This window comes from Oreochromis niloticus, linkage group LG19, assembly GCF_001858045.2.
Source record: "Oreochromis niloticus isolate F11D_XX linkage group LG19, O_niloticus_UMD_NMBU, whole genome shotgun sequence".
NCBI classification, from domain to species: Eukaryota; Metazoa; Chordata; class Actinopteri; order Cichliformes; family Cichlidae; genus Oreochromis; species Oreochromis niloticus.
The window spans coordinates 17,661,048-17,688,835 of NC_031983.2; the positions used below are offsets into that span (position 1 = coordinate 17,661,048).

Here is a 27,788-nt window from a genome sequence, read left to right on the forward strand (position 1 = left end):
ATTTAAGAGATCTCATTTAAGAAATTCCAAATGACTGTCTTAGTGCATCCCACCTCAGCTGCGATGGCGCGCTGCGAGAGCCCCGGCTTACGCAGTTCAACAACCCGACCACGTTCAAAAAGGGAACATTTTTTTGCCTTTTTCATTAGAACATCGTGACAGTGTGACTACCTGACAGAAAATGACAACGAATCCACATTTTTGCACAGATTTGGCCTTTTAAAGGCATGTTTTGATCAGCTCTAAAACAGCATGTTTCAGTTTAAGTGTTGTTTTCAATAAATTGCATGCTCAAAAGAATGTTTCGTCTCACTGCCATTTCTTCTTGTTGCACGTTGAAGCTCTACTTGGAACCTTGTTAAGATCCAACCATGCAAAATACAATTTTTTTCCATTTTTCAAGTGGTCTTAAACTTTTGATCGGGACTGTACTTCCATCATTTTTAAAACAAATAACTTTTTTTTTTGTTTGCCCTACGAATCAATCAAACATATAACGGCACCTAACTCATGGATGAAGCAGTGTCGTGATGAAACATAACAGACAAGTTAGCAGAGAACTAGTTTTAAACTATATCTTTAAGCACTTTACTAGCAAACTCTTGTAAAAACACATCAATTATTTCATAATTAGCTTTTTTAATCTAACTTTATGAAAAATGCCAAAGATAACATAGTTTGACAGGCATAAAAGAGTATTTTTGCACCAGCAAGGTGAATTTGGCATATCTCAGCAGTGCAGTGTGTTCTTAAAAATTCTTAGGAAATTGGACAAGTGGAGGACAGAAGTGGAGCAGAGGAACAGTATCTAAAAGTCATATCCTTAAGAAATCCAGCAAAGACCTGAAACAGGACCCGAGAGATGTATCCTGAGCCTTTAAGTTGCTGCGTCTACTGTTCACTGACGACTCATCAGAAATGGTCTCAGTGGAAGCGTGGCTGTCAAGAAGAAAATCTTTACAAGGGGAAATTCAGAGAAAAGGCTGAGGTATAAAAAAGGTCAACAGGTCTTCTAGAACGACTAATCCAAATTTGAGGTTTATTGTCAATACGTAAGGAGGTGGTCAGGGAGAGGTACAACAGGGTTTGGTGTCATGGTTTGGGGCTATATTTCAGCCATAGTGTTGGGGATTTTGTCAAAATGTATGCAATTATGAACACAGAAAAGTACCATCAAAATTTGATCCATCATGTAATACCATCTGGAAAGCATCTGATTGGCAAAGCTTTATTTTCAAGCATAACAGTGATGTCAAACACACTCCCAATGCAGTAAGAGTATGAGCTGTGGATTTGCCTCTGCATAGCCTGAAGAAGAGCCTTGTGTGGTGTGGTACAGGAACAGTGTGAATCTTATGGTTTGGTAAAGAAAAGTTCACTGACTGTATTTTTATCCTACATACATAAAGCTTATCCTCGTTATGCCAACGAGCTGTTTTGCCTTCCATCAAAGCTATAACAATTATCATCACGAGCGGAGCTGCTGCAGGTGAAGGCTTCTCTACAGTATGAGGCATATTAGTCAATTCTATTAACATGCTCTGCTGAGCTTGGCTTAATTTTAAAAAAAAAATTACATTCAATAATGCAAAGCGTCTCCAAGCACAAGACCAAGACAATATCACCTGCGGCAGCCTCTTCTTCAGGGTTCGGGCAGAGAGTCTGTGAGTAATGTATAATTTTCACATAATTTAAAGTTGTAGAAATGACATCAAGTTGAGTCACCGGCATGCAAACATTTCTGACTTTAAAATAACCTCAGTGTATGACGCAGTTGATTCTAGCAACTACTCGTCTCTCTGTGCCATCTGTGTTATTTAATGTGACTGCATGCCAAGAAAACTGCATCCAGAACATCAAAACTCCTTTCAAATTTAATATGAGTCACATAAGAGTCACAATGATTTGAAGTTTCAGTGTATTTTTGCTGTGAAGACGGCTTAAACGGCTTCATTCATTCACTCAACATCGACTGATGATGATTTATTTCTTTGCAGTTTCACAGCACAGCACGATCCAGGTCACCCAATAACCACAGCACACACCAGAGCCTGAAATCCAGCACACAAATTCACACGCATGGAGTTCAAAGCATTTCTGCTGTTTTCACAGTCGATTTGTGTTTTTAAATTGAATTATACTCAGTCTGGACTGCGACGCAGACAGCGGAAAATACAGATTTTTACTGCTGTAGCAGCACTACAGCTCAGAGAACCAAATAAATGAGAATCTGATTCAAAGAATTTCAGTTTCTCGCAGCTGCTGAGGATATAAAATAATTGAATGTGAGAAAGCAGAACAGACTATCAGTTAGCTAAAAGAAAACTCTATCATCACTCTCAGTCTTTTTGCTTATGCGCAGAGTGTGGGGAAAACCTACAGCTGGGCTCCAGAGACGAAATCCAGGTCCAGAAAGGAGCCAAAGCTGCTTCAACCTTCCTTCACCTCATATTAAGTGCCTGCATCTCTAATGAGGCAGAGTCCCTGAATGTGGCTGAATAAGTCTGTCTCACAGTCTGAGCACAAGTTTATTTAAGTATCTTGTGGTAGGGAAAGAGCGGCAGGCCTTCAGTGAAAGCAGGAATGTCCATGATGGCTATGGCACCTTCCACTTTGGGAGAGGCGGGAAGGAAAGTAAGCTTAGACACTTCACCATAGGCTGAGCTCCTTAAATCCTCATCTTTGCCTTTTTCTTCCTGCTTTTCACCACTACCCTCCTCATCATTCTCTTCAGCACCAAATCCCACCACCTTAAGGACACAGAGACGAAATTAGTACAGATATAAAGTATATCATGTCCAAAATACAAAGAAAAGTAAAGGACTGTGCAACATAAACACAAAGGCATTGCTTACATGCACACTGAGCTTCCTGCTGCTCTGTCCACGATGTTCTTTGAACCAAGAGACGAGTTCATCTCTCGTCATCTGTTTCAGAGCCTCGATCTGAACACACAGTGGCACAGACCAATGGTAAGACAGAACCATTCACTGGAAACATAACAGCTTAATTCTCAGTGTCAGAACCAAACATGTTTTAAAAGGATAAACCACATTTTTTCCTATAAATTAGAGAGGTAACAATGTTGACAGTGCCAAACAGCCAGTTTATCTGTCCCCAGTGGGTCAATTAGTTTTGAAATAGTGTTGTGCTTTCATAGAGCACAAATAAAACAGGTTCTGTAGTTCTGTAATAAGTTTTTCTGTGGTCTGTTCCTTTGGCAATGTCTATCTGAGGACCTAAAAACACAAAATTCAGCCACTGAACTTTGAAAATGCAAGTCATGTGAACATTCTCGTTAATACTTGTTATTTCTCTCTTCCTTGTTGTATACTTTGCATTAACTATGTTCATATTTTGTAAAGAGCTGAGAATATATACATATAGACATATACAGCCATCATAGAAAGGAAGTGCACCCTCTATTTATACTTAAGGTTTTATGTATGAGGCCGTAATTAGAGATAATCTGGTCCTTAGCAGATCTTAAAATTGGATTAAAATGACCTGGGATAGAAAAAACAAAATATTTCATTGTGTCATTTACTTATCAAAAACGAAAAAAGCCAAAATGGGGAATCACTGTGTTAAAAACTAAATATATCCTTACTGCTTCCAGAGGAACTAGGTGCTGTTGATAAAATGCACTTGATAAAACTGATCATCAGAAAGAGTGACCGCCTCTATAAAAGCAGAAGTTTTGGCAGGTTGCAGGTCTGGTGCATTCAGGTGTGTGCAACAGAGTGCCAAGAAAGAAGACATTGGCAATGATCTTAGGGAAACAACTTCTAAACAATTTGCAGTCCATTAATTCTACAGTGACAAAGAGTATTCAGTGGACTCAAGACAGCTGCCAATCTTCCCCAGAGTGGATCGCACAATGCTCAGAGAAAAAAAGCAGCAAAAAAACCTCAAGAGCTACATCTCAGACTCTACTGGCCTCAGTTATAATATTAAATGTTAACACTTATGACTGTCCCATTTAAAAAAAGACTGAAAAAGAGTGGCTTGTTTGGAAGGATTGCCAGGAGAAAGCCTTTTCTGTTATTTAAAAAAAACAAAACAAAACATTGCAGCAAGCCTTAGCTTTGCAAAACGGCATCTTAACAAACCATGAAACTTCTGGAACAATGTCCAGACAAGACCCAAGTGGAGATATCAGGTCATAATCCACAGCGCCACACTTGCTGAAAATCAAACAGCACATCAGCACAAACACTTCGTAGCAACTGTCAAGTACGGTGGTGGTGGGGTGATGATTTGGGATTGTTTTGCAGCCACAGGACTGCAATGAGTCAACCATGAACTCCACTGTATACCAAAATATTCTACAGTCGAACGTGAGCCCGTCTGTCAGCTGACAGCTAAACAGCTAAAGCTGGGCTCACGCCACAGGACAATGATCCCAAGAAAAGCAGCAAATCTTCGACAGAATGGCTGAAAAAGAAAAGAATACGTTGTTGCAATGTCCCAAACAAAGTCCAGACTTCAACTAAATTAGAGGACCTGTGGTAGAACCATACATTTTCCCATAGTGGAGTATAGATGACAAAGTTGGGGCAAACTGTTAAGAATAAGGCGGCTGGAATTATGTGAGAATATACTCCCATTCAGCAGCAATACATTCATAGAGCAAGTGAATAGCATTGGTCATTCTGTTCATTCAGTGAAACAGTCCTGGTGTTTATGTGGATGTAAATAACACTGAACAACCCTGTAATGCACCAGAACAGAAAGGCACTGACTCACAACCCTCAAAACCAAAGTATTTGTCCCACGGTCATCAAGGTCCACGTCTCGACGGCTCAGAACTACTTTAGCAGCACGAGGACGTCTTAAACAACATCAGAGCCGTTATTTTAAACATCGTGTTGTCCTCACCTCTCTATTGAGCCTATCGAACACATACTGCTGCGTAACCACCTCCGCCCAGTTCCTGTCCACCTCCTCACCAAGATGTGTGTCCTCGCACTCTTTGAGCTTTACTAAAGCAGTCACCTGCAGAAAACACGAGCACACAGGCTTTCTAGTCACTTCTACCACAGTGCAGCTTCACATTTAGGCATTCAGCCGGATTTTACATGACTCAGAAATGTGTTATTAATGGAATGAGATACAACTTTTGACATTTAGAAAATTTCTGGATAGGCAGCATTTTCTGTAACTTTTTCCATAAGAATGAGAAACTCATAAATACAATAAGAAAAAACAAAACACATTTACGCAGACCTGAGTATTAAAGGCCTCCTCAGTCAGTGCATTGAGCTTCTCTCCGAATGAAGCCAAGAACTCTTCAATCTTTAACTCCACCAGCTCGGTGCTGAGAGAGATGAGAGGTAAGAGATATATTGTAGGGTATAGAACGCATTTGATTCCTTTAGTCATTTATCACTTCCACTTGCTTCACTTTCCATGGCCACATGGATAAATTGCAGCTTGGGTTTGGATGAACAGCAAGATAGATTTACCTTGGTTTTGGGAAAGGTGTTAAGATAAATCGTATCTTGCTTTGGGCAAATTAAAGGTTTCCATTGTGTTGCAGACTCACTTGAACTTCGTGGCCTGTGTCTCCACTGTGACAGAGAAACCTAGAACGCCTGAGGTGTTTCTGCAGGTGGGGTAGACATGGTATCTGCAGACGGAGACAAAAAGAACGCTTTAGGATTAGAGAAAATACGGGTGAAATAAGCTGATGAAAAACTGCATTACATCTGATTTGCACTCTGTAATAAAACCAGTCTGGCAAGTATGAAAATTGAATTTCAATGTGAAAAGCATTTGTCCCAGTAGAACTAGAGCAGCTTGGCGCAGGTTTAAATATTACTAGCTCCCACATTTCAGACACACCAAACAGAAATCCGACAGTCTCTTAACAAGGTCGGCACAGGCTTGTTCCTTCTAGAAGGCAAAGTAATGAAATACAATACAGACAGAGACGTGTAGGTGGAAACAGAAGGTTAGTTTCTCTGCATACCTTTGATTTTCACATAAAATAACTTCAATACCCTCAAAATGGAAGGAAAAAATGTAAAAAGGAAAAAAGAAAAGAGGAAGAGAACTGGATATACTAAGAAAGTTACTTTGAAAAGTCGTGTATTTCCATAGGGAGCACATTTAGGACAAATACAAATAAATCAAATTAACTGCAGCTTTCTAGTTTTAGAAAAATATTAGCGTGTAATGCTAATTTAAATGGAAAAACTCACTGTTTCGCTTAGTTTCAGAAATTTGGTTTTAAATGAACAGAAAAATATTATCGAACGCTGCAGAAACTCACCCCAGAGTCTCTTTGGTCCTGAGGAAATCAAAGCAGGGTTCCTCCATGTGCATCTGAAAACCCCCCCAAAACAACTCAGTCAACGATGGAGGGATGACGGCATCAAAGAGGGAGTGTGTGGAAACAGAGAAGCAACATATTGTAATGCTCACCACCAACAGCTCCATCAGCGTGTGCTCCCTTAAAGCCTTGGGGCCAGACTAAATAAAAAGGAAACAGAAAGAAAATGGGAATGAATTTGTGTGCATACAAAAAATGAACCTTCAGAGATAAAATAACTTGATGACCTGTAGACGTGCATGTATAATTGTGTGTGTGTATACCTGGTAGTAAACAGTGACTTCCGAGTTGGCGTCTCCTTTATTCAGTGATTTGACCTTACAGATGTGGTGCTTCTGTGGAAGCTCGACCACTCGGAACATCACTGGTACCTCTGCTGTCAGCTTGGAGAACTGCAACTTACTGCCAGGCAAGACATGAGAAGAGAAGGGAGTAAAATAAGTGAGAAGGTAAAGAGGAGAGAGGAAAAAAAGCGAAGGCGAAAGGCGAATCATGGACTAAACAACTGAAGCTGATGTGAATCACGGCGTATTATAGCAAACAAATCTATTTGATTGTATAGTATTGGTGTTCTCATTAGGGAGTGCATTCAGTGTAATAACTGACTTACTCTGTGACATATTGCAGAAACTGCACAGACTCCTGTGGAGGAAATACAATAAAGAGTAATGAATAGTGAGAGATAAGAGAGAAAGAGAGTGAGGAGAGGCAATCAGCCAAGCACGAGGGCAATGTCAAGTACACCCAGTAGCAACTGATGCAAGTGTAGACGTGAACGTTGACTGATTCACTCTAATCAGCTAATATTATTGTCAATCAGTATGCTTGTCTGTGTGCTGTCTGCTGTCCACTCACTGCACTGCTAAAGTTCCCTTGCACCAGTCCCTCTGCAAAGAGCTCAGCTCTGAAGCTCCGGCTGAACTCCGTCAGCTCTTCAGTGGTCAAACCAGCTGTTAGAGCCTGATATTTGTCCACCATGGACCAGCGAGAGTGCTCCAAGATCAACAAGCGCACGTCCCTGGAGGAGAGAAAAAGGGATGAGAGCGAGAAGATAAAAGAGGACGGTGACGACCGGAGGCTCTTCTATTTAGGGCTGTCACACATTTCACCACTAGAAGGCAACATACACTTGATAATCTCGCATAGCAATGGGGAAGCAACGTACTTGCTGAGTTTCTCAGGTTTAATGAGGATGTTGAAGTAGGTCTTTTTGAGCTGCTCTGCGAACATGCTGAAGACGTCAGGGGAGGCCGAGAAATCTGCCAGGTGGTCAATGATCAGGTGAAACATCAACTACAGAGAAAAATATGGTCAACAAGTCAGACATACATTACATAAGATTCTTTATTATTCAGTGCGTGGTTAAATGTATGCAAAACAATTGTAACTGTTGGGAGATTAAAATCAATTTAGCCTTTGCACACCAACAAGGTGGATTTTTAAAATAAACAAACGTGTTACAGACAGACATTTTTATGGCCAGCTGAGGCCCATTTCCTGTTATTTTATAACAATTAAGCAGACTTGCATTTGGTGTCTTTTCTCTGGAATCGTCAACATGAGCTCCAAAGAGATGATTCAAGGAGTCCATCATTATACTGAAAAACTGCAATAAACCTATCAGAGCTTCCAAATCAACACTCTGGCACATTCTTTAAAAGGAAAGCACCGATGAGACCACAGGAACAACTACATCGAATAAGTCAATCCTTTTTTTCACACTCACAAGGACGTAGACATGTCATTGACAAAATCTACAATCAAGAAACACCTTCGTGAATGTGATTATAGCAGGTTTATGACAAGGTGACAAAGACATAAGAACCGGAAAGCCAGATTCGACTTTTCCAGAAAACATGTCAAATTCCTTGGACGTATAAAACCAAGATTGACTTGTACCAGAATGGTGGGGGGCTAAAAGTATGGAGAATGAAAGGAACAGCTCATAATCTGAAGCATACCACGCTATCTGTCAAACATGGTGGAGGCAATGTTTTGGCGTGTATGGCTGCCAGCAAAACTGGGTCACTAGTGTTTAGTGATGATGTGACTGCTGGTAGAAGTAGCAGGAAGGATACTGAAGTGTACAGGCCTATGCTCTCTGCTCATTTAGCCAACAGCTTCAAAAGTGATTGGATACCGTTTCACAGTTCAAATGGGAAAACGATCCAAAGCATGCTGCAAAAGCAACCCAAGAGATTCTCAAGACAAAGAAATGGCATATACTTCAATGGCGTAGTAATTCACCTTATCTCAACCCAACACAGCATGGTTTTCAGTTACTGAAGACGAAACAGAAGGCAGAGAGTCCCAACTGAAGGCGGGTACAGTAAAAGCCTGGCAGACCATCTCAAGTGATGGTTCTAGATTTCAGGCACTCATTGACTGCAAAGGATTTTCATCAGTTTGTCCAATTAATTTTGAGCTTCTAAAAATGGGGACTATGTATAAAAATTGATATAGTTCCTAAACAGTTAAGCAAAATTTTTGTAAAGCCGCTTGAATTAAAGCTGAAAGGCTGTACGTCAATTGTACATTGAATATTTGATTTAAAAATCCCCTGTGGTGGTGTACAAAGGCTAAAATACAACATGCCACTATCCAAACTGTTTATCTATGTGTGTATGTATGCTTACTCACAGGAAGCTTGTGGTTAAATCCTTTAACTTTGATGACCAGTCCGTGCTCACCAGCAACCAGTTTATACTCCAACTGGGCCACTTCAGCCTCATAGGCTGGCTCTGCCAGGTTGTGGCCCAGAATGTTTACCAGAAGGTCAAACAAGACCACACTGGAACGCAAGAGGAAGGCGAAAAATAAAGAGAATAAGAGAAAAATGAAATAGACAGGGGGCAGGGAATAGTACAGAAGGAGGTAAGAAGGATGAGATGGAGGATAGAGAGAAAAAAAACAGGCAAAATAGAAAAAGAAGGTGGAAGGACAGAGGAAGGAGAAACGTGGGGAAGGGGGAGGAGGGGTAAAAGTGACAAAAAGACATAAGTGGATGCAGTGGGAGAGAGAGAGCAGATAAAAAAGCAGACATTAACAAAGGTCACAGCAAAAAACAAACACTTATTTTCACAAACTCTTATCTGAGCTTAAACTCACTTCTTAGCGGATTGCTGGATTACTGGAGAGATTAAGTGGAATCTGACGTAGGCTAAAGAAGAAGAGAGAGCAAACAGGTGTCAACCATTCCCTAATGACATTAAATACCTTTAAAATAACATCTTGCATGCTAATTGATGCACACAGTACAAGTACACACACACACACACTAACACACAGTCTACCTCTTGGGATTTTGAATTTGTTATCTTTCTTGTACCACAGGCAGCCCCTGTCGCTGTCGGCTATCCGGACTGGGAACTCGGTGTCTGGGCAGTCAGAGGGCTTCAGGGTGAAGTCAGTGGCTGAACAAGTGCACACACACAATAAATCACCATTCCACTCGGTACAGCCTCATAAATAATGCGTGACTTTCGACAATTCATTATATACAGTTTAGGGATAAACATGTAGTCGCTTGTCAACACAGAGAAAGATGTTACCCCCACAATAAATGATTCAGAAACCCTTGGGCCAGAAAGTGAAGCTGCCAGCTTTTAGTAAAGCTGGCCGCGTGGGTCTGTCACTTTACAAAGTTTGTAAGCAAACCGCAACGACAGAATGAATCAACCTTTGCATTTGGCCAGAAGTGAGCCAGAGGTGTTTTGTTTTTCTGTTTAAATTAAAATATTGACCTTTAATTAACATACACCGTTCAATCCATGCAATCAGCAAATATAACTGGAGCTGTGTAACCATTTTTGTGCCGATCGGTCTGAATTTACATTCCAAACAGCACTTTATCCACTGGTGTATTACAGGAGCTGGCCCTGTGATGATACACTGAGTAAAGTGTATGTGTTTTTGTTCTACTTTTAAAATAATTAATTTAATAAAATGTTTTTCTTTTGTTGTAGCCAGATGTGTGGTAAATTTTAAAATGTAGACAGTGATGGATTTAATCTATATCACTGTGAAATTTTATAACTATAACGACAAGCTGTTCAAAACTGATTTGTAACTTTTCCATAACTTTGTTCTGCTAAAATGATTAAGCTGTTAGATGCTGTATTATCATATGCTTTATTTATTAGTGGATTCTAAAATACAGTTTACCTTTACAATCTGTAATAAAATAACTTCAATTATTTGTAAAACTAATAAACCTGCAGGACACCGGCTCTCGAGGCCTGGAGTTCCCTAACCCTGGTTTATGGGGACTGACTTGCTTTTGAAGCCAGCCTCAAGTGGCCATTCGAGGAACTACAGTTTGTGGCACTTCTAAGTTTTTCATTTTCAACAGAAGCTGTGGCTTGATCTGGACAGAAAAAAAGAGGAATTTCTGCTAGACTACAACAAGAAAAGACTAGTATAAAATAGTGTTAAATACATAATTTACCACACATGAAATCAGTTAAGCTATACAAGGGTATGCCAACAAAAACAGGATCATCTTTCCTCCGGCACAGCTATCCTGATCTCTCAAACATTTTTTCTCCATCTTGCGCTGCTGTCAAAATATGGGTTGAGCTAATTTAACACTCCACTTCTAAAATGCAAAGTTTCTCTCCCCTGGACTTAAATTATAGGAGGAGGATAAACATGCTGTGCAACAACATTTAACTGCTGCTTTAATAACTGCCGAGGTAAGGGGGAGAAAACTTACTGCAAATGCTCCGAGTGGGGTTTCAAATCACTCAACCTCCCCCAGAGTGAAAAATACCATCCTGACTTCACAGATTTTAGCTTGAATTAATACACCTCAGCTAGATCAGTGACTAACAAGGGAGCATTACAAATGACAAAATACACTGACAAAAACACTCAGTTCATCCAGGTCTGGTCAATATATCTGATTACCAGTATTTCGTGGATGGATTAATGGAGAGCCACAGTCCAAACTGCTGGAGCACATCTTGTCCACATCATCGTATTGGACACTTTTCAGATACGGCATGCAGCAGTTTAGGCCAGAAAGACCCACTTTTTTGCCCATAATGCAAAAAGACGTTTCTTCACCTACCAATGAACTTATTCTCTGCAGGAAGGTGGAGGTCAGCGTTAAGCTCCAGGTTTCCTGTCCACTGCTCCATCCACTCTTGCTGGATATCTGTATGAAGGTTAAACATCTATTAACACAGAAGAAATACTTGCCAATTTGATTCAACTCCTGAATAAAGTGAACTCTGTACTTTTATATTTTAATTTAAATGCTTTTCCAACACCATTGTTTGCCATATAAAAGACAGAGATAAATGCTGGCATTTCTACTGCTGGCTCTGCTTTATATGTGGCTGAATACCACCACACAAGGGAAAAAAAGACAATGTATTCACTGAACGCTTACAATGTACGAAGGAACTGCTACAGTGACAGTAAACACACACACACACATACCCTCCATGCTGTATTGTGTGCCAAACCACTTCTCCCTGAGGGGACACTGGCCCTCATGTTCTGGTGACAACAGCATCAGGTTGGCTTTCTCAGGGGTGAGGAGAGACAGAGCTGCACTGATCACCTACACACACACACAAAATCAAATCAAAAGATGTTTGCAGCACAGAGAGAGATCATATTTCCTCAGTTTCTAAAGAACATCAATGTTAATGGGAGACAGTTTTAGCAGCCAAAAACAATGAGACAGAAAAAGAGAACAGACGTTAACACAGAAAATATGCAAAGCCACAATTAGACTGTAACTTTTGATGCAAAATAACATCCACCAGCAGAAAAGAGGATCCCAGCTCCAAGAAATATATTTTGAGCAAAATCATTAAAGGAGCGATGAGAAACACATCTATATTTTTCTACTTTTGAGTGACCCGTTTCATTAACATCTTTATCTAAAAAAGGACATTCTGCATTTTAGAATAAAAGCCCTGAAAGTGGTTCACTCCCAGAACTACTGAACTACTTACTTCTGGATTGAACTCAAACATCAACTGATCTCCTGTCAGGAAGTCTTCTTTAGGGAACAGTTGCATGTTTTCACAAATGTCCTCCACGTACTCTATAGGATCAATCTGGCAAAGAGAAAATCAAAATCGAGAGGTTTTACTCACACATCCTCATTGATAATAACAATACTACATTGCTACATGTCCAAAACACGGCAACTCAGCGACTAATGAAGGCTGTTAGCCTTACTTGCTCCTGATAGTGAAACTCATTTGCTTCAATCCTCTGAATCTCTTCATATATCCTGAGTGCACAGATAGACAGAAACAAAGAATTACAACTTTTATTCACCTCATAAAATTGCTTAGATGTCACAACACCAGTACTCTCTAAGACAGAATAAGGAACATAACGAAAACAAAAATAATAAGACCATAAATATACAAATGAACAGCCAACCAAACATATCATGGTGTCAGTATCCCAAATAAAGCAGCATTTACTACTACTACACACTCCACAATGCACCGAGTGAGACAATCAAACAGACAGAAAATCCATGTTGTATATTTGATTTCAAACAGAGAAAAAAAAGAAATTGTTAAAAAAAAACAAGGTAACTAAATCAGTCTTCTTGGGTCGCTTGGTAAGACTATATATATCTGTGTGTGTACTTGTCTAACTATCTTAGTAAGGACCGGTTTGGGATTTCCACCATCATAGTGGACCCGTGTTCACTTTTATAGACCCCATTTAAGGCACTGTTTGAGGGTTAAGATTGATTTGAAGGTGTGTGTGTGTGTGTGTGTGTGTGTGTGTGTGTGTGTGTGTGTGTGTGTGTGTGTGTGTGTGTGTGTGTGTGAGAAAGTGAGTGAAAGAAAGTGCCTTTGTTGTGGTCCAAGTGTCTGCAACATCTTCAGGTACTGGAACACCAGGTGAGTCACCTGTTAAAAGCCACAGACAAGCAAATTATTAGTGTATAGCCACATTTTTTGTTAGTAGAATTCCAGCAAAAAATTATTCCTTCCTTTCTGCAATCAATTGATATGGAGGTATTGTTAAGTTTTATAATCCATAACAATTACACTGATGCCAAAAAGAAGTTGCCAATCATGTTAACTATGGTTACCTGATTATAGTCATTGGAACAGGTCTGACAACTGATTTGGAAAAAGTGGTTTAATTCAGAATACTAAACAGCTCAGTAATACATGTCTTGATCCCACTTTTAGAGAATCAGACATGTAAATGAAAATATCTCTGTTAAAGTAAGAGCAAAAAATAATTATTAACATTGAACAAAACCATTGTTCATCAGTTGTGACAAAGTAAAAAATCACTTACAATAACTTAAAATGAGTATTTTCTATCTCCAGACATCAATTTGAAAGGGGCCTTTTGATATTTTGGAATATGCATTTGCTTCCTTGCCCAGTTATAAAAAAGATTGATGCCTCTCTCATAGCAGTACACCAGGTACGAAGCTACTGCCAGTAACTGATTTGCTTAGCTAGCACAAAGACTGGAACAAAGTCCACTGGTTTCACAGTCTTGCTAATTAATACATAATATCTTCATTACAGTGGAATTATGCACCAGACTGTTTCTTGCCAAGATCAGCTGCGAAGCAGACACTTAAAAAAATACAGGCAGATTTTTATGGTCTCGGTCTTCTTGCAAAATCGGATCTTTTTTTCCATTAGTGTCTGTATACAGTTTGTGGCACAATCCCCAATCCTTGTGAAGATGTACAAGTAAGAAGCAGCATGCTTATTCATGAGCATATGAGATGCAGGTAGGGTGCATTCTGTTATCTTTGGATAGCACTAGAATAGCTGTTTGTCAGTGTCAATTTTTTATGCTAGTCAAGTTAACCAGCAGTAGCCTCCTAATAAATACAAAAACATGTCCTTTTTGTATTTATGGTGGTCTGTGCGTGCTATTATGTTTTACTTTGTGATTTTTATATGTGAAAAGTGCCATATAAATACATTTTACTTACTTAAATGAGAGGTGTATGCTTTCTGTAATACTCTATGGGCTACCTAAGGCAAGCTCCTAGCAAAGTTAACCCCTTATATAAATACAGCCTTAAACCTGTGAGGGAACACTTTTCTGAACTGCAGGAGGTTTTTATTGCCGGCACCAGTTTCATATTAAGTTGGCTTGCTTTGTGTCTAACAGGAGGAGAAGTGGGAGACATGTCACTGGTAATCCAATGGCACACTGTAATTTTGATGTCAAGCTTGACACTATTTAGTGTCATCCACCTTGAGTCTGCTGATCCCTCTAATCAAGTCATTTTATTTAAAGAACAATTTTTTAAAGAAGAGAAAAAAAGCTAATCTATATAAGCCAAAGTCTGCATAGGTATATAACCAAGTGAGTGACAAGACTTTTGAAGGTTGTAAGGTTTCCCTTTGCAGTTAAAATTCCATTGACCAACAATGTTTAAGCAGCCTTTGTAGAGAAGCAGTTCATATGAAGTGGAAAAGGACTTTATCTGCTAAAAGGGAAATCTTGAAAACATTAACTATTGTTTCACAAAAGCTTTATTTGGCCTTTTCACCATTTATAATCAGTAAAAAGTCAACAGGAAAGTCTTGTCTGGATATCCCTCAAAAGTAAGCTATTGTCGCCATAGGGCAAACTAACTGAAGGTGTTCCCAGATCCAGATCATCATGATTAGTTTCATGCACTTAGTTGCTGCCCCTTAACAAAACTATACACATACTTTAGTAGACTGGTATTATATATTCCTAATTCCATTATCAGTCTTCCCACAAAAAAACAGAAGACTAAAAAATGTCTAAACCTAATTCGACAGCAAGGAAATACAAAAGTCGTGTAAAGTACTTCCATTACTACCTTCTGTTGAACCTCAGTAACCGACTGGATTGTATAGTTGATCGACTTGTTCAGGTGTACCACCAGAAATATACCACTAGCTCAGCTTACACTTGACTTCATCTCATATTTTTATCCATAAAACTCTTGTCTTCTCAGTGAATTGAGAGGTTACTCTCTCTATATCAAATGCTCTTGATCTAAATAAACAATATTCTTGAGGTTATTTAAGTATTCATACAGAAATTACCTCCATAACGGTGAACAGGATATTTTTCCATTGCATACTTAAGAGTAGGAAATGGTCCTCTTGTCGAATTATCAGGCACTGCCTTTGTGTTAAATACAAGAGTTGCCATAGCAACTGACGCACAGTGCTTCCTTGACCTTAACTGTTGTATGCGAGCTACTTCCAGTATCTTAATAATGAAGAAAACCTGACTCTTTATGATATGACAATAAATAATAAACTTTGCGTGGGAGATTGATGCTTAAACCGCTGATTAATTTAATTTGCCCAGTCCCAAGGTTTTTTTTCCTTTTTATTTTGAAAGAAATGCAGAAGAAATAACAAATGTTAAAAAATTTTATTTACCTTGTAGAAGTTTTGGAAACCCTCATCAGTTAGGGTGATGGAGATTGAAAAGATGGAGTAGGTGGTGTTTTGGTCAAAGCCAGTTTCACTGTTTCCTCCAAACAAAGCCACAGCCCAGCACCTTTGAAAATGCAACATAGAAACATAACAACAAATTAACACAAATAGGCCTTTGACTAAAGAATTACTCACTGTTGTATGCGGTAAAATGAATGAACAATAAATAGAGGGCACTCAAGACATGTCACTTGATGATTCCTGGCTGCAAACACTTCACTTTCTACTGGGGGAGTGAACAGTGAAGAAAATACATGTAATATTAAATCATTCATTTGAACAGCTTAGAGATATCTGAGACTTGTTGGACACTAAATCAAGGTGAACGCTTCAGTTGTTTAAGAGTATAAAGACATCTTTCATTCATGTGATGATGCACTTAAAGGACAAGTTTGGTTGAGAAGTCTGCTCTGTATTAGAATAGGCAACTAGGAGGAATCTAAAACTTTTCCATACTGCAGTTTTTATACTGCACTTACAAAAATGTACTATTACACTGGGTTATATGGCGTATTTCTAATGGATTTATCAATGGTACATATTCAGCAAGAACATGGTATGATAATTCAAGGCCTCTGATCAGTAATGTTCTACAGACGGACATGGAGATAATTTCCAAATCTGACAGAGGGGGACAACATGTTCCCATTTTTAAGCCCATCTCTTGGCCCTTTTTGCTAGGATTGTCTGAATTCAATAAAAACAACCACTCCACTGCCTTTGCAGTTTGGGAATTGAGTCAAAGTACACTCAAATTTCACTGTTGTCATTTATCAACAATTGAAAGGATCATAAACAGTAAATAGGAGCATTCTTTTAGACTATCCAAGTGGTGCTGATGGTAAAGGGAGCATTGGATGGGCTCTTGGTAACGTGGGATGACACAAGGTTTGGTAAATCACTTCACCACTTAGCAACAAGAGGCTGAAATGCACTTGTACAGCCATATCCAGAGACGAGAACGTATGAATCACATTGTCAAGTGGGATGGCAAAGTGTATAGTATGAAGATTGGGCTCAAACACTCAGGGCTGGCGCAGAGCGGGAAAAAAAGCTCATGTATGCCCAGCAAATTGAAGAGCTTTTAATTGGGTTTTGGAGTGCCCTCAAATCAGAAAAACAAACAGACAGAAGCAATAACACTCACTTCTTCCTAAGCACTGAGAGGATGCTTCCTGTGCCTTCATGGCCAATCAGCCAAGAGATGTAGTGGAGAGGCTTCACTCTGACGAAAATGAAAAGTAGAAACAAAAAACATTGATGCAATCCATCTACAATCAGGGGAAAAGCATGGTATCTTTTGGCTGACCTAATTCTATATTTATATGAAGAGACATCAATGCAATTCAAATACATGGATGGGGAAAAAAAACAAAACAAAAGAATTTGATGAAATTTCTCTCAAGTGAGGGGAGAGCATTGTGTGACTCTATATTTGTTGTATATGTTCTGCATGACGCTCACCTGTAGTATTTCTCCTGAGGAGGAAGAGCCCAGGTGATATTCAGAGCATGAACTTTCCCGACAGGGACAACTGTGAATGCAAACAGGTGGAGAAACACCATCAAGTAGCTGAATCGAACAGACACTTGGGCCTGGAGAAGTAAACCTGACATCAACAGAAAAAGCAAATGGAACCACCGATTTTTTAATTCTGAAACGTATCAACCTGATTATTTCAGAGCTCTTTCCTCTTTCTGTTACGTATATTTTAAATAAAATTGCATAAAGGCAGCCTATTGTGCATGCTCTTATTTTCGTATGCTAATATTAAACTCTGCCAATTACTCCCAACTATTCAGGCTTCTATAACACTCTGTTTCCACTATTCTTGGGTCTGTATGTCAGTGACAGATGATAACCCCATTATGGTCATCAAAATTGTTTGTCTAAGAAAGTGGATAAACTGAGCATCGGCAAACAAGTCCCTGTACACAATAAAAATTATTTGTACATTCTACTCATTTTCAGTTTTAACTATGTGAAAAACTACTTTAGTAGAGTCCACGAATAAAAATATGGAGCTGGAAATGAGAACAACAAGTCCCCTTTAAAACTGCTACTTGAATCAGCTTGACAGCCTCGAGTAACTCATCTCAGCTGACATATTACACATTTTGGTCCTCAGCGGCTCTTTTGAATACATCCGGACTCATTATAAATGTCTTATATGCATCATCACAGGGACTGACTGAAAGCTGTTTTGGGATTAGTGTCACTTCAGGATATGAAGTGAATTATTTCTTTGTGCTCAATAACTAGCCAGTTGGATAATAAGCAGAGAAGCAAAGGATTTCACAGGATGTGTCCCGATCATGTCAGGGCTTCTACTGGCCCAAATGTAGAAGGGAGTAATGGACCCAATGTGCTTGTTCTAAATACATGGTCTGAAACTGGATATGAAATTTTAAATAAGACAGTATGATTTTATAAATGATGACAAACTACGCTGGAGACCCCTGGGCTACAAATCATTGATCTACGGAGGACCCCAAAGGTCCCACTTTGAGAACCACTACTTACATAACCTGTTAGGGCTTATTTATATGTGGGAACCTGCCGTTCACCAGATGTGCTTAGAGATATCCGGTAAGGTGTGTCAGTACCTCTGTAGAGCTTGCTGAAAGCCGTTGTGTCAAAAGGATCCAGCATATCAGAGAAATCTGGCTTGGGCAAACCACTATAAACACAAAAACACTACCGTGAGGATTAACATAACTTAAACAGTTCCAAGACGTAATTACAGCGACTTCAACCCACCCTTATGTTTTAAGTAACATAGAAAACAGTTAATGGAAAAGGTTTCAAGTATAAGATTGAGGATGGATGTCTCCAATTACTGTTTACACAATCGGGAAAGTAATAGCACATTATTTCTGTCAGGCACAGCTATAAAATCCTTTCATTCATTTAAAGCTTGATGAAAATTAATTTAGTTCATCTAAAGAAGTTAAAGTCACTTCAAGCAATTTTATAAGCACAGATGTGAGCATGTGGAAATGTAATCCTTTAATTGAAATGAAAGCCTTAAAAACTGGAGGTTATGTGGTTTTTATGTGTGTAACAGTGACACTGATTCACTAAAAAAGGTTCTGCAATGACTCATAAAGCATACGGAAGCTGTGCAGCAAAAAAAACAAACATAAAAAAAACACAAATTCAGCTCAGCTCCGCTTTAGGGAGAAGCGATCCCTTCCAGGTGCATAATTTTGAAGAAGAAAAAAAGCATCTGAGATGAAGAAAGCAGAGAAAGAGATGGTGAAAAAGGCTTGACATTTACATTTGAGCAAAGGATATTGAGACTCAATCTATATAGCGCCAGCTTCTCATCACAGCAACTGAGAGCCTCTTCTTGAATACTCACTTGTTAGGCACCTTGCTGAAGATCTCTCTGACCCACTCCTCCAGAGTGTCCAGCTTCTCTAAAGGACGCAGTGAGTGAAGGAGGATAAATTAGAGTTTGAGTGTGTTTCAATTATTCTGGCTGAAAACAACTGAGATTTGGGAAGAAGTCAGTGCAGTAACGATACATGCTAAAATGCCTGCTTTAAAAGAAACTATGTTACAGTGTGGCTTTACATGCTTTAATATAATGCTAAAATGTAAATGAAAATTCACGACTTTCTGTGTTTCCAACTAAATAAGGTATAGACTTATTAGTTTTTAATTATTGCTAATGCAAACAAACCATAAGCCTACATTTAGAGCTTTTACATTATTGTATAATAAGATGCAGCTTTTGTATTTTGCATTGTAGCTTTTTTTACAAACATTTGAATGTATAGCATGGTTAATTTAATTGTGACACCTTTTTCCTATGCATGTTTCAAATTACTAAATGGAAGTCAGACAAAATGACGCAAAGTTGTTTTTCAAGACTACAGTAAATAATTTTAATTCAGCAACAAAGGAGCAATTGTTTACAATGTTCTTCTTTATTCTTTATCCCTTCTTTTGTGCCAAGTCAACAGTCAGTTCACACTGTTGCCTCACAGCAAGATGGTTACTGGTTCGAATTTGCCGGCCAGCTGGGGCCTTTCTGTGCTCTCTCTATGCTTCTATGAGTTCTCTCTGGGTACTCTGGCTTCCTCACACAGTCCAAAGACATGCTTGTTAACTGGTGATTCTAAATTGGTTGTAGGTCTGAATTTCAGCATGAATGGTCGTCTGTCTCTGTTGGCCCTGCAACAGGCTGGCAACCTTGCCCTATGACAGCTAGGATGAGCACCAACTCCCCTGTGACTCTGAACCAGATAAGCAGTTAAGAAAATAGATGCGTGGATGGATTCTTTAATGAAACATGATGTAAAAACCAGGTAGGATTGTTCAGCTGGGCTTCAAAACAGATGTTTTCCCTTGCTGATATGGAAGCTCCTAAAAGCAGCTTTTTCAGACAACACCGATCGATATTATAAGGAAAAATCCTTTGGCCTATAGCTTGAAAAAGTTTAACTGCACTCTCTGGTCAGATGCCTGAGGTTAATTTCACCTCTGAAAACAACCAGAATGATTAGTGCAATGTAGTGACATCATAATGACCTAATGCACACAGGTGCAAATACATTGCTGCAGCAAGCAAGTCAAAGCGCTAGAGGTGATCAAAAAAATGAAGCGAGCATTATAAAGAATATTATAAAACCTTGCAAGGAAAGGTGTCTTCAATCTTTAGCATTTCGATGCTTCATCATTTTCCAACAGAAATGATGGTTATACATATTTCCGGTTGTTTTACTCCAATTAGCGATCTACTATAACACCTTTGCATCCCTCTACACTGGCAGACTCTTAGAAGACAGCACAAGAGGTGCAACAAGAGTGAATTTTATTGAGGGCGAGTAAGTGTTTCATGAGGATGGCATTTCTCAGCACCAAATGTCAACACTTCATCATTTTACTTGTATGCTGTAGTTAATTAGCTGAGTGATATTTTCTGTGAAACCAAGAAAATGTATTAGATACTTTGTATGTGACTTTGTTTTGAGTAATACAGCAATTCGAGCTGATTCGGGAATGATTATCTACAGTTGGCTGAACATGGATGAAGTGGATCCTTATTGGAGATAATGATCGTCTGAATTTTTGATTAATACACAGATTGCTTTTTCAATGAATCGGTTCGTTTGGTGTATGAAATTATTGAAACCAATTACATTTCTGTCAATCTACTAATCGGCTAGTTCTTGATGCATAATAAATGGGACCGATTTTCCTGACCTTTTGACTGCACAGCCAGAGTCATGTAGTGGGCAGAGTAGTATTTCTTCCAGAAGGCACGCAACCGCTTATACACATTGATCTTCATTCTTTTGGGCTCCTGCTTCAGTGTCTCCGCATTCCCTGGTATTGTGACAAGTTAACAATCAAGTGACAAACATAATACATGACAGAGAGAAGGCCTAACACATGCAGGGATATGAGAAGGCAGGTAAACTGGTGCAGGTTTCAGCTCTCCTGTTTGTTATTGCTGAACATACCCCAAGGAGGCCCTGCGTGTATTATTTGTCCCAGCGGTTGTTTTTACTAACTCACCCCAGCAGAACTTGCCCATAGGGTGTCCAGGTTTGGCCAGACTGCCAAATAGCATCTCCTTCCTGTGGGAGTCAGATGGCTTAGCCAGCTGGTACTCTGATAGACAGACGGAGGGACACAGGAAAAGGTAAGACGGGAGAAAAAGACAAATGTCTGTGGTGATAAAAAGAGCTCTGCGCACTAAAACACTTTATAAGAACCAGTATTAATTTCTCAGAATGCAGGAGTGATGCACATAGGCACCAAGACCCACCACTGTCAACAGCCTCCACTTCCCTGTCAATGGCATCCCGAATCATCAGGGGGCAGATGAAGAACTGTGCCCACCTGAGAACAACAGGACAAAGCGGTAATAATCAGAGGCTAGAAGGACCGACAGACAGACAGAGCACAGATCAGACATAAACAATCAGATCTAGATGGACGCACGTCGAATATATATCCAAGTGCACACCATGATCCACACTACATCTATCGGCCTCTGAGATCTGAATATATGACATCCAATTTTCACTATTCTTACTTCATATCACTTACTTTATACAGTCACACTGTTCAGATTGAACTAAACCCCTAATTTAACTAAAACATGGAGTGACATGCCAGTGGTTTAAATTTAACTTTAAAGTTTCAAGTTATTACTAAAAGAGGATTTAGGCATAATTTAAATTAAAACTGGCAGTGTCCAAAACCATTTTCTTCATCTCATACTTGGCACTGTAATTACCAGGTAAATGCGTCCCTTTGATTCACCCGTTCAGTTTATGAACTCAGCTTGCTAACCAAATTTGATATGGTTAGCTGATAACTTGCTACGCCACCTTCTGATCAAAATAAGGTAATTTCTGGCAACATTTAGACATAATGGTTTAATGGCAGTCAAAACTGCAATAGTGAGGTTTCAAAATGTAGAGTCCACAAACCCATGGATGATGTCTCGGTGGCTATGTCCACAAAGCAAAAATGTTAGGACTGAAGAGTAAAAGAGAGCGCTAATAGGGAATATGGTTGACAGATGCTAGACATTTTCACACTATAATCATCAGGTCTGCTAGAACTTTTATTTGGTAAATTATGCTTTAGCATGTTAAGTGCCTTACTGTTTGGATTAGACCATAGATTTTCCCTTATAGCCTCTATGAGTCTTTGGTTTCATTGTTAATTGTTCTAACTTGTCTCCGTCGCATAATATGAGTTTATATTCTCCTTTTTCTTGTTTCTCTCTTGTGTTTACCTGTAAATCATCACCACCTCGTAAGGATGACTGCTCGAAAAAAAAAAGATAACAACCAAAAAACAAAAAAACCCAACTGACTCCTAACCTGTCAAGAGCCTCTTTGAAGTTTTTCCTCTGAATGTCAAACTGGAAGATGGTCCTCTCACAGTCCGTGGAGGCATTGTCGCTCCCACCGTGCTTCTTGAGGAAAGCATCAAAGCCGTTTTCTGATGGATACTTCTCACTGCCCATGAACACCACTGGGCGACAACGAAATCACAGTAAGGGTGAAAAGAGAGAAGGGATTACAAATCATCAAAAAAAAAAAGGAATCCAAAGAAAATAATCTACTAAAGCTACTTGCACGATGTGTCTTTTGTGGTTTTCTTATTTATGTGGACAATGAGACAAATGCAGACAATAACACATCACATTTCTGGCTCAGCCTTAATAGAATTTTGATAACTCTGTCTCAGATGAAGCCGCGTGCATAACTCTAAATAGTGCCGGGAATATTTGGTGACAGCATGAGAAAAGGTTTCCTTTCAGAATGATCATTTGGAAACAATGTTCAACAATCACAATTGGTAGAGGAGACAGATAGCAATTTCTCTGCTGACAGTAGCATCAATAGACTGGATTGCAATTCTGAAGTTATGTGGCATTTGTGCAAGCCTAGCTTTTTTTTCCCCCCAACTGAAAAATATCTTGCTTGCTTCCTCATAGTGAATGCAGTGATTTCTTGCCTTATTCTTGTAGGTGAGCTAAAGTTAATCTGCCAACAAGGCAAGGTAGACATCAACCGACAGGCCCCAGGTTTCCAGGAGCCCCAAAACCCCACAATCACTGTCACTTGGTTGGTAGTAAATGAATTATTTGCATCTCACATTCTAAGACTTTCCTTATACAGGAATAAATTAATTTTTGCTTATATTATGTATAGGAGTTAAAAAAAAAAAGGGACATTCAGTAGGAGAAAGCTGCAAATGTTCAAAAGCAACTGGTACACAACAATCTTTGCTGGATTATTTGCTGTTTACTGTATCTTGGGATACATTATTATGCATTCTATGTAGTAAATGGGCATTTGTAAGTGATGAGTTAGATGCATAATACACAGAGAGCAGGAGGAAAAGTGGGTCAAAAGGAGCCTGAAAACTAATTTTTTGCCCTGTGGCCCCACAGTGGGTGGATCTGGTCCCTCTGGAGATGGATATTCTGGGAAATGTCACATATTGTTAACTGATACTGAACGAGACAAAATAGGCTAAGAGCCACACTAAATAATTAAAACAAACTACACAAGGATGCATTTAAAATTAGGATGTGTGATAGGAAACATTTAAAATGGATGGAGAAACCACTGAATTAAAGAACAATGAAAACTTTTTGAAAAAGATGATAATACTTGTCTACTGGATTAATTACTCACTGTGTTCCAGAAAGTGAGCGAGGCCGGGGAGATCGCTGGGGTCACTGAAGCTGCCCACACCAACACACAACGCTGCCGCAGACTGAAACACAGGATATCGAGGCATATCTGAGTCTGGCATTGCACTTCAGGGAAAACTTGAATGATATTCTGTTTATCTTGCTGCCAAAAAGGCCATAAAAACAGAAACCAATGTAATAAAGTACTGAGACGCAGACCACAAAATTGTTGAGTTTGATAGTTTTATGGCCTTAGCTGACAATATCGAAAACTAATCTTATCTTTTAAATGCCAAAAGCAATATATGAAAAGAACTTTCAGGTACAGACATGTTTAAAGTAGTGTTAGCTCCAGATGCTTACTGTACTGGGGTAGTTTTGTAGGATTAACAGAACAAAATAGTTCTGATTTATCTAATACTGGGCATTAGTGGAGACCCTCCAATCATCCACCATCTGAAACAAGCCCATAACACCTCTGTCTTTAAGGTTTCCTTCTCTTTAAAAGATACTGGCAGCCATTTATTTAACAGAAAAATAGAATACTGTGTTCACAAATATACACTGATTAGTGAAAAACAAATTGATGCATAATTGTAAAGGTAAAGACGCAACAACAATGCAGAGAAAACACAGAAAACCCCAACAATCACATGACCCCCTATGAGCAAGCGCTTTAGCGACAGTGGGAAGGAAAAACTCAATTTTAACAGGAAGAAGCATCCAGCATAATCATGCTCAGGGTGGAGCAGCCATCTGTCGCGACTGGTTGGCATGAGGGGAGGAAGACAAGACAACGACATGCTGTAGACGAGAGCCAGAGATTAATAATAATAACTAATGATTAAATGCAGAGAGGTGCATAAACGCATATATGTATGTGGCTTAGAGACCAGCCACATATGTAGTTTGTTAAAGGCCGAGGAATTGAGAACTCATAGAGATTTGCACGTCATGAAGGGAAATTTTCATTCATCTCTCCACCTTCAGACTCAAAATATAAAAGGATCACACCTATTTTTTATCATTTGAGAAGGCGTGCCTTCACCAAGAAGTGAAAATACAAAGGAAAGAAACACCTTGAGACTCATCTCCTGAAATTAAGTCAAGGATTTAACACACCCAACCTAACACAGTGCATTAACATGCTTATTTATTCCGATATTGTCGCAATTACTTATTATCAGCAGACACGCGAACCTCACATCTACAGAGAGCTGTTAACAACAACATCCAGCTAGCGTTAGTCTTGTTTTCTAAAACACACTTTGATAAAGAGTTTGATTACATTCTCACATCATATGACAGTTTATTCGTCAACTGTCCCAATCCAACAAAGTTAGAGCCACTTCAAAGAAAGTTAACAGAAGCTAATAGCAGCTAACAGAGACCAACAGGAGCTTCACTGACTCATCGATTCGTATCGGACACCTTTCACAAAGTTTTACAGCCTCCTCCAGAGTAAATAGTTGCGGACATCTGGCGTATTGACAGCTGAGGTAAACAGAGGACCGACAGCCTATACTCACTGCAGATGAACCACAGCCAGGGTTGTCTGTCTTACAGCGGCCACTGTAGCTAAGATACACTTGAATCGGGAGTGGAAAGAAAACAGAATTCAGTAGATTGCAATCTACTGACATCTAGTGGTGAGATTTTACACATTGTAGCTTTAAGCTTTCTTGTCATTGGTTGGTATTTGCAAAAGGAGGTTTGAACATCAGGTGGGTGGAGCTTCTGAGCGTTGAGATATCCACCCCAACTTTTATGTTATTAAAATACTTTTCAAATGTGCAATATTGCCATTGTTTTGACAGGGAGTACTGCAGGGTGTGAGCAAAGTCTTTCTACTTTAAAGCTTGTAAAAAATTAAACTTGTCTTTATTTTCTTAGAAGAGATAATGATAAAACAAAAGTGTGTTTTTTAAAATATTTTGTTGACTCTATTCACATATAGGGGATTTTCACAAGCTTCACTGAAGAGGTATGTGCCACCCTGCTAGATCTCTTGCACCTCTTTTGCGTTACCCCACCATGGAAAATTTTCTAGATCTGCCACTGATCATATATAAAAACAACTGTCTGAAACAAAGCATTTAGTGCAGTCTCAAGCCTGAGCACATATCCTAAATTCTGAATATTTGAAACTCTGGCTGTATTTCATCAGAGTATTAACCACTGTAACGTGTTGCAGAAAATATAGAAGAGCATAAAAGATGCACTTTAAATAGTTTGTGGAGTAGTGGAGTCAATTTGTTTTTTTACATTATTTCAAACAGTGCAGTTTTACAAAACATAAATAAAGTCTATATTAAATGCTCTCTTGTTTCCTGTACCTGTTTCTCTGCATTTCCTTTCTTCTTTTTCCCCTCATTGTAATCATCTTCATCATCGCTGCCCTCATCTTCGTCATCTTCCTCAGACCCATCCTCTGATCCATCTTCAGATTCATCATTGTCGTCGTCCTCCTCCTCCTCCTCCTCTTCTTCTTCGCCTTCATCTGACTCTCCATCTTCTGTCGGTCCGCTGTAATCTGAGATGAGCAGAGCTCGCAGCCCGTTTTCTAACACAATGTACCTGAGGAGAGTAAAGTCAAAGGTGAGATAACACAAGGAGAAGCACTGTGGTGTCATTTGAGTTTTAGAGCCTTCATTGCTTTTTCTTAACAGCTTAACAGTTATCCCTTTGCAGATTGTATCTTATACCCTTTCAGCCTGTCTTGTGCTATACTTTTTCACAGCAAAAATTCCATCCATGCCCCACAGAGGCCGGAGGCACTGGTCTGTGCTTAAAGCATGAAATCATCCCATCAGACTACAATAATATTGCACTGATCCAGCTGGATGGGAGGCTCAATATCATTTTTGGATCTGGGTTAGTGGATCTGGGTCGTTTTGTCAGCACTTTCACAGTCATGAATGCAGAACTTTAGCAAGATGTATTTCATTACACATGAAATCCTATTAATACCTTCGAGTGAGAATAACATACATAATAGAAAAGATAAATCATGTAACTTTTCCTTTTTTTAAACAGTATAATGAGTTATTTAAATCCTCATGGGAATCTGGTAGGAATTCTTGACTGTGCGGTAGAAGAGGTTGTTTTTTTTTTTTTACCTGTACTGTTTGGGGTCACTGGGTGATTTGATGATCTCTCTGTCACCGACATTATCCTCAGCTTCCCCCCTCTTCCCGAGTCCCCGGCAGCCTGAATCTCCTCCCGGGACGCCGGCTCTGTAGCTTCTGCTGAAGCTCCCACTTGGACCGAGCCCGGAGAGTCAACCGCCGGGGCGTTTCTTGACTTGTTTGTTTGCGGCATCCTCGGCAGAGATGATGAGACTCTGGCACTGCAGGCTGACAGCCAGGGGCGACCATAAACAAGAGGACAAGTCGCTGTCAACGGCAATTTACTCCTTAGCACGGCAGCACACCGTGTAAGCCTGGAAAGAGCAATGATGAAGACCTGACATACGAGTGTGGGGGGGAAAAAACAAAGCTAAAGTTCAGCACTCTGCGTCTAAAACAACACAGATTAACCAAGACTCTCGCTGTGGCGTGGGCCTATAGATGTGAAACTGACCTGTCACACACATATAGACATACACAAACACCGGCTAGCCAGCGCCCACAATACAGCTATTCATACAACTGTCTGGTGGTTTCGCTCTATTCAGCTGGATGTCAGCTAAAATCCGACCCTGTCTCAGCAGCCCGCAGCGAAACCTGAACCTATCATCTCACAGACCACCAAGAGCAAGTGGACATTTGAGAGGAAACACGAGTGAGAGAGGAAGGATTTAATGTTAACAAGCCGTGTCTGGTTC

The 27,788-nt window shown here is 39.5% G+C and overlaps 1 protein-coding gene across 1 annotated transcript; it reads right to left on the reverse strand.

Moving 5' to 3' along the window:
• Positions 1 to 1,085: 1,085 nt before the first annotated feature.
• On the reverse strand, positions 1,086 to 27,242 carry LOC100705136 (nardilysin; the record flags this gene model as incomplete). Its single annotated transcript, XM_019348530.2, has 31 exons — positions 1,086 to 2,750; positions 2,856 to 2,945; positions 4,882 to 4,998; positions 5,230 to 5,320; positions 5,549 to 5,632; positions 6,278 to 6,330; positions 6,430 to 6,477; positions 6,601 to 6,739; positions 6,948 to 6,979; positions 7,193 to 7,355; positions 7,503 to 7,630; positions 8,978 to 9,128; positions 9,446 to 9,497; positions 9,631 to 9,750; positions 11,409 to 11,495; positions 11,783 to 11,906; positions 12,307 to 12,411; positions 12,536 to 12,590; positions 13,172 to 13,230; positions 15,730 to 15,850; positions 16,934 to 17,011; positions 17,251 to 17,320; positions 18,393 to 18,466; positions 19,151 to 19,208; positions 21,001 to 21,123; positions 21,316 to 21,411; positions 21,569 to 21,642; positions 22,638 to 22,791; positions 23,964 to 24,045; positions 26,299 to 26,539; positions 27,082 to 27,242. Coding segments are annotated over 31 exons (3,252 nt in total), but the record flags the coding sequence as incomplete, so codon positions are not given.
• Positions 27,243 to 27,788: the final 546 nt, after the last annotated feature.